This window comes from Taudactylus pleione, unplaced genomic scaffold (genome assembly GCF_031769625.1).
Source record: "Taudactylus pleione unplaced genomic scaffold, aTauple2 ptg000377l, whole genome shotgun sequence".
NCBI lineage: Eukaryota > Metazoa > Chordata > Amphibia > Anura > Myobatrachidae > Taudactylus > Taudactylus pleione.
In genome coordinates, this window is record NW_028284778.1 from 7,161,067 (window position 1) to 7,176,948 (window position 15,882).

Here is a 15,882-nt window from a genome sequence, read left to right on the forward strand (position 1 = left end):
TACAGCATCAGCCATTGACTTAACCCACAAGGTCTCTATGCTAGCACCTTATTTCCCTTTTCCCCCCTACCCCAACCTGCTCCCACACAGTGCACAACTGTCCATGTAAACTATACACACCCCCTTCCTATGTACGGTAATCTGTACTGTTTGTTTTCTGGTTGTCTGTTTTTGCTCTTTGGGGTGTTATATGCTTAAGGTGCGTAACCACTTATAGACATACAAATGAGAGCACGATTACGACATTGCAATCATGCTCTCGTTTGTATGCCTAGTAATGTGCCTAGACTGAACATTCACTTGTACAGTCCAGGCACATCCATCATCCCCATACATGCTGAACCTGACGGGATCGTCAGGGTGACTAGCATGTACGGGCGATGATAGATGTCGGAAACAACCCGCGGGCACGCGCATTACTGGTTGTTTCTGACCTAAACCTGCCCGATGCATGCGCGATTTGCAAGCGATTGCACGATAACAACGTCGTTATCGTGCAATCGCCTGCATATATCGCCTATTGGATAACCCCCTTTACACCTACAACCGGCCTTATATAATATCAATATATATTTCACCTGTGTTTTCATGATACTGCATCAATTTATTTTAGCTTATAGGAATGACTTGACCCTTATTACACATCAACTATTCTTAAAATTATTAGAGTGCAATTTTATCTTATAAATAAAAATCCTTTTGTAGAGATGCCAGGCTGCAGTAACTTCTTTTATTGCATTCTTTCCTCCAGAATCACAATTACAGGATACAAGGTTTAACTGTTTAACCCACTAAAATAGTTTGGATAGCGATATGAGATATCAGGAAATAGTGGTCAGTTCTACTGATTCATTCTAACTATCTGGGTGGATCGAATTCAGTTAGAACATCCAGATAACCCCCTGATGGCATAGATGGTGCCCCTGGGAGAGTTCAAATTAAATAGTATAAATTATTAATTGCACCTATATCAAGCCCTATATTCATTATTGTTTAGATTTCCCTAGCACTGTACATCCCTCCTCTTTTTATAGTAATGACACACATCCCAATTATGTGCAGATAGATGACTTCAAATTTTAAAATACTGTGTGACTGGAGTGTTGCTACAGCCCTGTTTTGTATCAGCTCATATAAATGATTTTCTCCTGTGTCATCTGATATCTACCAAGATGTGCCTTCTATGTAAAACATTTCCCACACTCAGAGCATGGAAATGGTTTCTTACCTTTGTGATCTCTGATATGTAACAAGATGATCTTTTTGTGTATAACATTTTCCCACACTGTGAGCATGGAAATGGCTTCTCTGATGTATATCTAGAGCCGATGTATATGTAAAACATTTCCCACACTCAAAGCATGTAAATGGCCGCTCATCTCTGTGACTTCTCTCATGTAGATGAAGATCTGCCTTCTGTGTAAAACATTTCCCACATTCAGAGCATGGAAATGGTTTCTCACCTGTGTGATGTCTCTGATGTGTAACAAGAGATGATTTGTGTATAAAACATTTCCCACACTCAGAGCATGCAAATGGTTTCTCACCTGTGTGACTTATCTGATGTTTAACAAGATGTGATTTATCAGTAAAACATTTCCCACACTCAGAGCATGTATATGGTTTCTCACCTGTGTGACGTCTCTGATGTGTAACAAGTTCTGATTTCTGAGTAAAACATTTCCCACACTCAGAGCATGGAAATGGCCTCTCACCTGTGTGACATCTCTGATGTATAACCAGACTTGATTTACATGTAAAACATTTCCCACACTCAGAGCATGTAAATGGTTTCTCACCTGTGTGACTTCTTTGATGTGTAACAAGAGCTGATTTCTGTGTAAAACATTTCTCACACTCAGAACATGAAAATGGCTTCTCACCTGTGTGACTTCTCTGATGTGTAACAACCTTTGATTTAGAAGTAAAACATTTCCCACACTCAGAGCATTGAAATGGCTTATCACCTGTGTGACTTCTCTGATGTGTAACAAGACCTGATTTCTGTGTAAAACATTTCCCACACTCAGAACATGAAAATGGCTTCTCACCTGTGTGATGGCTCTGATGTGTAACAAGCTTTGATTTATAAGTAAAACATTTCCCACACTCAGAGCATTGAAATGGCTTATCACCTGTGTGACTTCTTTGATGTGTTACAAGATTTGATTTCAGTGTAAAACATTTCCCACACTCAGAACATGTAAATGGTTTATCAGGTGTATGAGCTGCACTATGTGTAACAAAAGCTGAGGTATCAGAAGAACATTGGTCACAATTAGAGGGATCAGATGACATAGCTGCACTGTGAGGTACTGGATGTATATTTTGTGTAATGGGATTATCTCCTGGAGATTCCTGTGTGGTGTTATATTCTGTTTTAATCTCTGTAGACAAGATGAGATACCTCTTCAAGTCATTTCTGCTTGTGCGTCCATCTACTGGAAATAAAAAAACCTGTATTATTATTATTCAGATTTCTTCATAAAGCTCACACATTTCACAGTGCTTTACAGAGAATATTTGGCCAATTGGCTTACAATCTATATTCACAACCATATCTACTAGTACACACAATATGCTTAATTTGGGTCAGAAGCCAATTAACCTACCAGTATGATTTTTGGAGGAAACACATACAAATGCCACACACATGACTTTGGTTGAAAAATTAAACTCGTGAATTTAGTGCTGCGAGGCAGCAATCCTAAGCCCGCTACACCGCCATATTATTGTTATTATAATGAAGAGGTTTAGCTGTTTAATTTGATGTTTAATTTGCAGGTACAAACAATGTCCACAATATAACATTAACAAATGAACCAACAAGAAACAAGACTCTCATTGAACAGATAAAATGGCACAAGCACATTATCTGCACAAGTCATAGATCCAGCCACAAGGACAATCTCAGCCAGTGATGTTGGTGAACCACAATATCCATATAGATCGCCCTCACACATAAATACGGGAAACTTGTAGGCTAAATTACTAACAGCTGTGTCCACACTACACAAAGTTCTCCAGGTGGATGGATGGATATATATATATATATATATATATAGCAAAAGTAGCTTCTATATGGTCCTCTGGCCACCCTCAGGGAGAGTCATGCTACTAAATAATGGCAAAGGGCACAGAATGGGAGTGGCAGCAAGACATGGTAGGGGAATGCCCAAGGGTACAGAGCGGGGGAGGCAGCGGGACAGGGTAGGGAATGTCCAAGGGCAGAGCGGGGTAGACAGCAGGACAGGAGAGGGGAATGGTGCAGGGCACAGAGTGGGGGAGGCAGCAGGACAGGGTAGGGGAAGGGCACAGAGCGGGGGAGGCAGCAGGACAGGGTAGGGGAATGGCACAGGGCATAGAGCAGGGGAGGCAGCAGGACAGGCTAGGTGAATTGCGCAGGGCACAGAGTGGGGGAGGCAGCAGGACAGGGTAGGGGAATGAAGCAGGGCACAGAGCGGGGGAGGCAGAAAGACAGGGTAGGGGAATGGCACAGAGGGGGAGAGAACAGGACAGGACAGGGGAATGGTGCAGGGCACAGATAAGTAACAGCAGAAAGAGGAAGACAGCAGGAGGGCAGAGCAGGATAGAGACAGGTCAGTAGATAAAGTGTAACAGTACAGAGCATCTAAGCACAGAAAGTGGAGAAGCAATTGTGCAATGATAGGTGTGTGGTTGTGTGTGATGGTTAGTACACAGTATATTGACAATCACATAATATTATAAAAACAGTGGGTATTGTCACATGTGGTAGTGCACAAGACAGAATCATGGCTGTTATATGGAGTTTCATCACATTGAACAGTGATTTATTTAGTATAGCTACATCGCTTGCACTGATGTATGAGATACACCAGAGTGTGGGGAGGAGACTGGTCAGATCTCTGGGCTGGTAACACACAGTGACATGATGTGAGGAGGAGAGAAGGAGTATAATAGGGGTTGATGGCTCCTGATGTATAAGATACACCAGAGAGTGTGGGGAGGAGACTGGTCAGATCTCTGGGATGGTAACACACAGTGACATGATGTGAGGAGGAGAGTAGGAGTATAATAGGGGCTGATGAGTTCTGACTTCCCCACATGGCAGACACATTTAATGCCTTAGTTTGTACTGAAAGAAGGTGGTTTAGGATAAGATATTGTTGTAGTGACTGAATGAGGAGAACGTGACTTTTTTCTGTAATAAGTGTTTATTACTCACCTGTGCTGATATCTGTAGGGAGTTCCTCCTCCATACACTGCTGATCACCCCTCACATACGTCTCTTCTTCTCCCTCTGTATCTTCTACCTTATTATCAGTCACATATGTCCCTTCTTCTCCCTCTATATCTTCTGCCTTCATAGCAGTGACATACGTCTCTTCTTCTCCCTCTATATCTTCTGCCTTCATAGCAGTCACATACGTCTCTTTTTCTCCCTCTATATCTTCTGCCTTCATAGCAGTCACATACATCTCTTCTTCTCCCTCTATATCTTCTGCCTTCATAGCAGTCACATACGTCTCTTCTTCTTCCTCTATATCTTCTGCCTTCATAGCAGTCACATACGTCTCTTCTTCTCCCTCTATATCTTCTGCCTTCATAGCAGTCACATACGTCTCTTCTTCTCCCTCTATATCTTCGGCCTTTATATCACTCACATACGTCTCTTCTTCTTCTATATGTTCAACCTTTATAAATGCCAGACCTTCATCCTAAATAACCCACAACACAAAAAAATTATTTAAGAAAGTCTGATGAAATAAAACAAAAGAATATCAGTGTATAAGACAAACACAGCTTCTCTACAGATCATACAGTGGCTGTGGTATATTGGTGAGACCCTAAATCCCACATACCTGATGCTCCTGTGGGATCCTGTGATTCTCCTCTGTACAATCCTGTGAATACAGAGGACGGGGACATCTCTCTGGGGTATTTCTGCCACCAGGTCCATCTGTAGGAGACACACAGTAACTGGGTACTATGTATATATATATATATGTGATTAATAGATGATGTGTGTATATAGGGAGCCCCCATACCTGCTCTTCCCAATACAAAAAAATAGTCTCATCTTACCCAGTAATGTGAGGGGCCAATAATTCTCCATCATCACGTCCTTGTACAGATCCTCTATATACTCCCCCTCCTGCATGGAGACATAGACAGTGACATCCTGACACCTTATAGGAACCTGACACACAGAATGATACAGTCATTATCTAGACACATCCCCTGGTGTTACTGTATAATATCCCATTCCCAGCAGTCACCTCTCCAGTCATCACCCAGACACATCCCCTGGTGTTACTGTATAATGTCCCATTCCTAGCAGTCACCGCTCCAGTCAGCAGCTGAATGATCTTGTTGGTGAGTTCCAGGATCTTCTGGTTATTGTCTCTCTTATGTGTTAGTGAGATGGAGGCACCGTGATGGGGCTCTGGGTCCTGCTTAGTCCTCCTGACACACAGGGACAGCTGCTGGGTGTCTGACACTTACCTCTTCACTACTGTGAAATCCTGTGTATTGGAGAAGCCATCAATAAAAGGTTGAAATTATAATTCACCTATATGGAATTGTTTTTAAGAGTTAATTGTGCATAACTGATATGACTGTTACACTCCCGGATCCCCTCACCTCCCCAGTCATGTCCCTGTATTATTACTATAGATATAAGTGATATCACTGTGACACTCCCAGATCCCCTCACCTCCCGTCATGTCCCTGTATTACTAATATAGATATAAGTGATGTCACTGTGACACCCTCCAGACCCTCTCACCTCCTCAGTCAGGTCCCTGAATTATTACTATAGATAGAAGTGATATCACTGTGACACACCCAGATCCCCTCACCTCCCCAGTCATATCCCTGTGTTATTACTATAGATATAAGTGATGTCACTGACACTCCCAGATCCTCTCACCGCTCCAGTCATGTCCCTGTATTACTAGCCATATAAGTGATGTCCCTGTGACACTCCCAGACCCTCTCACCTCCCCAGTCATGTCCCTGTATTATTACTATAGATATAAGTGATGTCACTGTATTATTACTATAGACAATGGGATTTTGGTACTTACCGGTAAATCCTTTTCTCTGATTACACAGGGGACACTGGAGACTTAGTATACTCGGGTATAGAGGCGTGGATAGTGGAGCTGGCATTTTAAATAATTTAGAAGTGTGAAGCTCCTCCTCCTCTATGCCCCACCAGCCCCTTAGTTTAGAAAAAAGACCAAGAGGAGAAGGAAAACAAAGGAAGCAAAGAGAAGTGAAAATCACACAACAAACAAAACCATACAAACACACAGTACCAATCAAACAGGCAGGCGAAGAGTGCTGAGGTGGGTGTCCAGTGTTCCCTGTGGAATCAGAGAAAAAGTTTTCCCCACGGGGGAGAGCACTCTGAGGAGCCTGAATCAGCAAATGTGTCAAACTGATAAAACCACAAAAGGTATGTACCGAGGACCATGTAGCCACCCTGCACAATTGCATGGTGGAGGCACCCCAACGTGCCGCTCATGATGTACATACAGAGCATGTGGAATGCACTGAAATAGACAGATGAGGTAGCCTATTGCTGCTAATATAAGCATTTCGTATAGTCAGCTGAATCCATTTTACCAACATCTGTTTAGACGCCGGCCAACCCTTCCGAACAGCATAATACAGGACAAGGAGCGAATCAGTCTTACAGAAAGACGCTGTCCGAGCCACATAGACACGGAGAGCTTGAATCACATCCAGAGTCTAGGATATTCCGGAGTCCTCAACTAAAGAAGGCACCAGGATAGGTTGATTTATGTGAAAAACCGACACAACCTTAGGAAGGAAAGTGGCTCATGTCCGGAGCTCTGCCCTATCACCATGAAAAATAAGATAGAGAAACTTACAAGACAGGGTCCCCAACTCCGAAACCCGACAGGCCGAAGTCAATGCCAGGAGTAGAACTGTCTTCCAAACCAAGTACTTGATATGCACCTCCTCAAGCGGCTCAAACATGGAAGACTGAAGAAACGTAAGAACCAAATAAAGGTCCCAGGGACCTTTTGTAGGTGGAACAAAATGTGGCTGCACCCGCAATACTCCCTGAAGAAAAATCTGCACCTCAGGTATGAGGGCCAATTTGCATTGAAAGAAATAGAAAGGGCTAAAATCTGCACTTTTAAAGGACCCCAAACGTAGGCCAGCATCTAGCCCCATCTGAAGAAAAAACAATAACCTGGATAAACGAAAAGTCCTAGACGGAAGGCCCCCACCACGTCACATGCAACCGCCAAATGCGGTGGTAATGCGCAGCCATAACTTGTTTTCTGGCACAAAGCATAGTGGGGATAACAGATTCACGGATGCCTTTGCATCTCAAGATAGCGGCCTCAACAGCCACCCCGTTATACGCAGCTGTGCTAGGTTGGGGTGCACGAAAGGACCCTGTTGCCGGAGGTCCGGACAAAGTGGTAAGGTCACAGATCGTCTGCTGAGAGAGTCCAAAGGTCCGAGTACCAACTCATCCGAAGCTACGAGAATGGCAGAGACCGACTCGTGTTTTATCCGCTTTAATAGGCGAGGAAGTAGAGGAATTGGAGGGAATATGTAAACCATGTCATAGGTCCATCGAACTGTTAGTGCGTCCACTGCCACTGCAGCTGGAGCTCGAGTTCTGGACACGTATCTTGGCAGCTGATGGTTTAAGCGAGATGCCATAAGGTCCACCTGAGGCCGACCCAAACTACTGACCAAGGCTTGGAAGACGTCTGGGTGAAGCATCCATTCCCTGGGATGGAGATCCTGGGTACTGAGATAGTCTGCTTCCCAGTTGTCCACTCCTGGGATGAACGCTGCCGACAGGATCACTGATTGACTCTCAGCCCACCTGAGAATCTGGGTGACTTCGCACATTGCCATGCGACTTCGGAGTTCCGCCCTGTCGATTGACATGAGTGACGGCCATCTCGTTGTCCGACTGAACTCTGACCAGATAAGATCTTAGTAAGTGTGCTTCAAGCAAAGCATTGTAAATTGCTCTGCGTTTCAACACATTTATGGGCCACCGTCTTTCCTGTGGAGACCAACGTCTCTGAAAATGACCGTCCAGATCCACCGCTCCCCATCCTCAGAGACTGGCGTCCGTCATCACGATTATCCAATCCCACACTCGCCAAGAAGTTGTTGGTTTGCATCCACCAGAGAAGAGACACCCTGTTTGTCGGTGCCAACTGGATCATCCAATGTAGTAGTGAGACCCTGACCCATGTGTTAGTAGGTCCAGCTGGAACACACGGGAGTAGAATCGTCCAAATTTTAGTGCCTCGAAGGCAGCTACCCTCTTTCCCAAGGGACGAAGTCAAACCAGTAAAAAGTCTCCTGTCTGAGGACTAACTGAACTAGTAGCCGAATGTCCTGGGCTTTGTCTTCCGGTAGAAACACCCGCTGTAACCTTATATCCAGGATCATCCCCAGAAACTGGAGTCTCTGAGACGGAATTATGTTAGATTTTTTTACATTTATCATCCAGCCATGCTGCGTTAGAGTCTTGTATGTCAGTAAGGCGTGGACCAAGAGAAGAAATTCCGATGGGGCCTTGATCAACAGGTCGTCTAAGTAAGGAATTATGGTCACCCCTGATGTACGAAGGTGTGCAATCATGACAGACATGACCTTGGTGAAGACACGGGGTGCCGAGGATAAACCAAACGGCAACGCCCGAAACTGATAGTGCTCGTGCAAAAATCGCAAAACGCAGGAAAGCTTGCAGCAGTTCCCAAATTGGAACATGTAGATATGCATCTTTTATATCCAGAGAATTAGAAACTCCACAGGTTCCAAACTCGCAATCAACTACATCTTGAAGCGATAAACCATCAGATACTGGTTTAAAGACTTCAGGTTCAGGACTGGCAGGACAGACCCATCCGGCTTGGGTTCCACAAAAAGGTTGGCGTAGAACCCCAGACCCCGTTGATGTACCGGACCCAGCACTGCTGAATGTAGCAAAGACTGAATTGCCTCCTGCAGAACCTTGGCCTTGTCTGCTGACACCGGCAGACCTGTAGTGAAAAACGGATTTGGAGGTGAAGCTTTGAAATCTATCTTGTACCCTACAGAGAGTAATCTGCGATTCCAAGGGTCTGAAGAGGTCTGGTTCCAAACCTGTTGAAGTCTTTAAATCGAGCTCCAACCATAGGAGATCCCATTTGGGACAGGAGACAGTCATGCCACCTGTTTTTCAACTGGCTCTTGTTCCTGTCGAAGTGCAACCATCTGTGGGCGACCTCTACCTCTGCCACCTTTAGCCTACGTGGAAGCACCTCTTGCTCTACCATGAAAGGGCTGCGGAGCACGAAAGGAGGTATTCTAGATGTCGGGGCATTCGAAAGGAAGGAAGTAGACTTACCCCCAGTGGCTTGGGATATCCATTTGTCCAGTTCTGGACCCAAAAGCATATCACCAGTGAACTGCAATCCTTCAACCGCCCACTTGGATTCAGCGTCCGCTTGCCAAGAACGCAGCCAGAGAGCTCTGCGGGCTGCAATAGCGGAAGCGGATATACGAGCATTAATCTGGCTGATATCCTTGGAAGCTTCGTCTAGGTAAACTGCCGATTCACAGATGTGTTCTGCTAGCAGTTTCAGCTCTGCTCTGGATGTACCAGAGTCCAAACTCATAATCGGCTGCTCTGCCCAGCAGGCGACAGCCTTGTTAACCCAGGCGCTAACAAGCGTTGGCCTAACTTGCGCTCCTGCCGCAACCCTCCCCAATTACTGGATTCCCTGCAGCACCAGCCAATAATAGCACCCCAGTGTACTCACAGCCCTTTTAAAGGATCCTGCTGTAACAGGGTTGTCAGATGCCAGGAGAATCAGCCTTCTGTACACGATGCCTGTACTCAAGCCAGGACCCCAACCTTGAGTGAGGTGGTGACGTGTCCCTTTAGTTAGTAAAAAAAAAAAAAAAAATACTGCTGGAGTCCAGCATGAAGTGACCAGCTCCCTGGCACTCTTTTCTAAAACTGAGGGGCTGGTGGGGCAGAGGGGGAGGAGCTTCACACTTGTAAATTATTTCAAGCGCCAGCTCCACTATCCACGCCTCTATACCCAGTGTACTAAGGCCCTGATTCAGAGCTGGACGCTCTTTCAGAGCGCTCGCTCTGAATCAGGGCGGTTTTTTAACATTTTTTTGAGCCAGCCTCCTGCTAAGCTGTGGGTGACCACCCACAGCTTTTGCGAGCAGCCAGGTTATGGTCACAACCATCAGGCTTGAGATGAGACCTTGTGGTAGGGTCTCATCTGCCGCAAGCCCCAGTGGGCTTCCGGCTCTAATAGAGCCGGAAGCTCACTACTGACATCACTCATGATGTCAGTAGGGCCACCCCCAAACGGCAGGCGTTCCTTCGGGAACGCCTCCGTTTGTCCAGCCACCCCCCCCCGACCCGCCTACCAAACGGGGCGAGCTGTCTATCAACATCGACAGCCGCCCCTTTTGGAATCAAGCGCCATAGTGAGTGATTTCTTGCTCGCTACGGGGCTCGCGTGTGCACTGCCCAGCCATCAACCCGATTGCGAGCGCTAAGCACTCGCGAGCAGGTCTGAATCAGGCCCTAAGTCTCCAGTGCCCCCTAGTGGATGAAAGAGATAAGTGAAGAGATGTATGTTGGTGTGTTTGGTTAATAGTTTTATGTATGAGTGTAAGTATTTTATATTGAATACAATAGAAGACCAGTAACCAGTGGAGGGACTGACAGAATGAGTCAGCAGACAATGGACGTTAGGCAAGGAAGATCAGCATCGCAGATGCATTCATTATGGATTGTAGCGGTGAGAGCCTGTTCTTGGGAAGACCAGTAAGGAGACTATTGCAGTCTATGCTGGAAATAATGAGTGCATGGATTAGAGTTTTTGCAGTGTCTTGTGTAAGACATGGTTGCATTTGGCTATGTTTTTTAGATGTATGTAACATGATTTTGAGACAGATTGAATGTGGGGAACAAAGGACAGTTCAGAGTCAAGGATGACACCAAGGCAGTGAGCTTGTGGGGCAGGGTGGATGGTCGAGTTATCAACAGTGATAGAGAGATCAGGTGGGTAACAGTTATTGGCCGGTGGAAATATAAATAATTCTGTTTTGGATATATTAAGTTTGAGGTTGCGAGATGCCATCCAAGATGAAATGGCAGAGAGACATTCAGTGACACAGACCAGCACAGACGGTGACAAATCTGGGAAGGATAGGTAGATTTGAGTATCATTTGAGTACAGATGATACTGCAAACCAAAAGAGCTGATTATTTTGCCAAGAGAGGTGGTATAGATGAGTAAAGCAGAGGACCTAAGACTGAGCCTTGCGGTACTCCAACTGATAGAGGTAGCGAGGAGGCAGAATCATAAAAACAAACAGTAAAAGAGTGATCAGATAGGTAAAATGAGAACCAACAAAGGGTTGTGTCCTGGAGACCTAGGGATTGTAGTGTTTGTATGAGAAGAGAGAGGTCAACAGTGTCAAAAGCAGTAGAGAGCTCTAGAAGAGTAAGACATGAGTAATGGCCTTTAGCCTTGGCAGTGACCAGATCAATTATTACCATAGTCAGTGATGTCTCTAGTGATGTCTCTGTGGAGGGTTGGGAATGAAAGCCGGACTGACGTGGGTCCAATAAGTTGTGGGTGTTAAGAAAGTGTGTGAGGCGAGTGTAGGCAAGTCTCTCAAGTAGCTTGGAGGGCCAAGGGAGCTGGGAGATAGGACGGTAACTTGAGAGAGTTAGGGTCAGAATTTTGTTGTTTTCCTAATGGGATTAATCACTGCATGCTTGTACACTGATGGAAAGATACCAGGAGAGAGAGAGAGGAATTACAGATTTTACTTAAGGGTGGGATGAGCACAGGAGTCAGAACATTACTGATGTGTGAGGGTACAGGATGAAGAGAAGAGGAAGTAGAGTAGGCGGATGATAAGAGTGTAGATACTTCATCTTCATTTGTGGGGTAAAATGAAGAGAATGTGCCGGAGGGTTCAGGTAGGGAATAAAGCAGGTGACTAGCTGAGGAAGAGTATACCATGTAATTTCTGATCTCATCAATAGTGTCCTTGAAATTGGAAGCAAATCTTGTGCACAGATAGTAGCAGGTGGGTGTGATGGTCTGGTTTTGTTGTGGGCCCGTGGTGGTGATAGGAGCAATCACAGAAGCAGATTTAAAACAAAACGTGGAAGTTTTAATAAGTGGTTTGGCAGACATGAACAATGGGAGAAAATAAAGTCCAGGGATGGCACTAAAGTGCAAATGGGAACTGAGGTGAAGCAATGAGTAAAAGTCCAGGTAGTGGCAGATAGGCGCAGTCCAGTAATCTGGGTCTTGTGATGGTGTAATGAACTGCAGGTTGAAGTGAATATGCAGGCTGTAGTGAATTGATAATGTCCAGGAGATTAGCAAGTGGAGGCAGGGTGCAGGGTAACAGCTGACACAGGTACTCAGGCAAGGGAGATGCAATAGGAGGAGGCAGATGATTCCAGCAGGGTATTGAGCAGGTCAGGTAAGCAGGCTAAGGCAAGATCCAACAGGCAATAAGTGAGCACAGGAACTCTCTCTCAGCGGCGGCTGAGAAACATGTTGCACTGGCAATGAAAGAGAGCTTTCAACTCCCTTAAATACCCAGTGCTCCACTGTGACAGGCCAGAGAGAGCATGCGACCCACTAGGATAGGGCGATTAGATCACATGGCTAGAGGCAAAACGGCGGCGCCCATACTGGAGTGGACGGAAACACCGCCAGACCAAACAAGCCCAGAGTGACAACATGCCCGCACAGGATCACGCACAACCAATACTCCCCTCCAGGCACCAGCACCACCGCCAGACGCCCCCCGCCATAGCGACCTCACGGGTAATACCTGCCGACTGCTATGCCGAGTAGTTATATGTACTAAAAAGTTGCTTGCGGTTAGAGGCTTGAGCAGAGGTGAGATATTGGAAATGTTTGTATGGCAGTGTCCAGAGCATTACAGTAAGAGTGGTAGTCTTATATGTGAGGGAGTCATTTGGAGTACAATATTTACGCCACTGACATTCTACTTTATGTGAAAGCTTTTGCAGGTGTCATGTTAATTTAGAATGCCACGGTTGATGTCTAAGTATACGTGGTGTGTGATCGGTAACTGCAGCCACGTCCTTGAGAGCTATTTCTAGAGCCTGGTACAGGTGATACCGCAGTCTCAGGGGAAGTGAATGTAGAAATTGGTGAGAATAACTGTCACAGAGAAGTGGATAGTTGTCACTGAGAGCTATGTCTAGTGCCTGGTACAGGTGATACCGCAGTCTCAGGGGAAGTGAATGTAGATATCGGTGAGAATAGCTATCACAGAGAAGTGGATAGTTGTCACTGAGAGCTATTTCTAGAGCCTGGTACAGGTGATACCTCTCCAGTCATCACCCGGACACATCCCCTGGTGTTACTGTATAATGTCCCATTCCCAGCAGTCACCTCTCCAGTCATCACCCAGACACATCCCCTGGTGTTACTGTAAAATGTCCCATTCCCAGCAGTCACCTCTCCAGTCATCACCCAGACACATCCCCTGGTGTTACTGTAAAATGTCTAATTCAGGTTATATATATATCCCAGGACTCCCCTCACTGGTATATACTATAGGTACAGAAACCCCCAGCGCTGCTGTATGAGGAGACCGTGTGATAGTACAGGGTATATAGCCCAGGCCTCCCCTCACTGGTATATACTATAGATACAGAGACCCCCAGTGCTGCTGTATGAGACCGTGTGACAGTACAGGGTATATATATATAGTCCAGGCCTCCCCTCACTGGTATATACTATAGGTACAGAGACCCCCAGTCCTGCTGTATGAGGATACTGTGTGACAGTACAGGGTATATAGCCCAGGCCTCCCCTCACTGGTATATACTATAGGTACAAAGACTCCCAGTGCTGCTGTATGAGGAGACTGTGGGACAGTACAGGGTATATAGCCCAGGCCTCCCCTCACTGGTATATACTATAGGTACAGAGACCACAGGCCTCTCCCCCTGTATAGCAGGACACATCAGGCTGCTCCTCCTATATAATAGGGCACAACAGGCTTCTCCCTTGTATAGTATGACATCACAGGCTGCTCCCTCTGTATAGTAGGACACCACAGGCTGCTCCCTCTGTATAGTAGGACACCACAGGCTGCTCCCCCTGTATAGTAGGAAACCACAGGCTGCTCCCCCTGTATAGTATGGACACCATAGGTTGCTCCCCCTTTATAGTAAGACAACGCAGGCTGCCCCCCTGTATAGTAGGACATTGGAGACCACTTTATAGTAGGACACCGCAGGTCACTCCCTCTGTATAGGACCCTGCAGGCTGCTCCTCCTGTATAGTAGGATACTGCAGGCCCCTCCCACTGCCCCTGTATAGTATGGACACCGCTGGCAGCTCCCCACAGGCTGCTTCCCCTTTATAGTAGGGCACCACAGGCCACTCCCCCTGTATAGTGGGACATCACAGGCCGCTCCTCCTGTATAGTAGGACACCACAGGCCGCTCCCCCTGTATAGTAGGACACCACAGGCCGCTCCCCCTGTATAATAGGACACAGAAGCCTGTTCCTCCTGTATAGTAGCACATCACAGGCCACTTCCCCTGTATAGTAGGACACCACAGCCTGCTCCCCGTGTATAGTAGTACCAGACCCTCCAACATGACCCGTTCCATTAGGTACAAAATGCTCTGCTCCTGGACTTCCCTCTTAATTGATTATTGCAACCACCTGTGATGAAACACCTGTCTCATCAATCACCTAGTTCAACACAGGTGGCTGCAATCAATATGTAGGTGGGAAGTCCAGGAGCAGAGCATTCTGTACCTAATGGAACGGGTCATGTTGGAGGGTAGGTAGTAGGACAACATACCGCTTCCCCTGTATAGTAGGACACCGTTACCAGGTTGCTGATGCCGGACTCATAGACGTCACCTTCTTAACGCTCTATGTAACCCGGCCTGCAGCGCCAGCGTCACGTGTTAAACTTTAACAGGTCTACGCTCTGCTTTATTTATTTATTTTTTAAATCTGATTGGCTCCTCGAAACGTCACTCACCTCATTATCAGAGAGTAGGCGATGGCTGCAGCCATAGAGACGGCGGGTGGGCGGAACCGTTTTATTCAGCCCTGCCTACTGGTAATCTCTCCTCCAATAATGGTGAACATACATGTCCTCAGTGCGGGGGTCGGCGGCCATTTTCTTGTATACCAGTCATGCGGCATACATTAATAATAGTTATTATGGGAGCGGCGGCCATTTTCCCCTGGTCTGAGTTCTGCCTCCTCTGATCTATTCCCACCACAGGAACAGAAGACTGAGACGGAGAGCAGCCATTGTATTGTTCTGACTCTGACTGCAGGTAATATGAGTACTATTATTATTATTATTATTATTATTTTGTAGAAAGAGCAGACTCTAGTGTCACCTTGCTGTTCTACATTCCGAGTTCAGCTGGAGCAGACTCTGGTGCTGTATTGTTATTGTGCCGGTAGGTTACACTCTAGTGCATATAGTGTGCTATTTTTATAATACAGGTGGTGCAGACATTGTTGTTACTATAATACAGATGGTGCAGACCTTGTTGTTACTATAATACAGGTGGTGCAGACCTTGTTGTTACTATAATACAGGTGGTGCAGACATTGTTGTTACTATAATACAGATGGTGCAGACATTAGTGGTACTATAATACAGGGGGTGCAGACATTGTTATTACTATAATACAGGTGGCGCAGACATTGTTGTTACTATAATACAGGTGGCGCAGACATTGTTGTTACTATAATACAGGGGGCGCAGACATTGTTGTTACTATAATACAGGGGGCGCAGACATTGTTGTTACTATAATACAGGTGGTGCA

General features: G+C 46.0%; 2 protein-coding genes across 2 annotated transcripts in view; one reads left to right on the forward strand and one right to left on the reverse strand.

Annotated features, from left to right (window-relative positions):
* The window catches only part of LOC148508100 (uncharacterized), a 186,045-nt gene that overhangs the window by 144,830 nt on the left and 25,333 nt on the right, over positions 1–15,882 (forward strand). The window lies entirely within an intron of this gene.
* LOC148508103 (uncharacterized) overlaps positions 725–15,882 on the reverse strand; it is an 88,033-nt gene continuing 72,875 nt past the window's right edge. Inside the window, exon 9 of the mRNA XM_088445299.1 lies at positions 725–2,254. Coding sequence (XP_088301425.1) covers positions 1,225–2,254 — 1,030 coding nt within the window. The 3' untranslated portion in view covers positions 725–1,224. The remainder of the gene's footprint in view (positions 2,255–15,882) is intronic.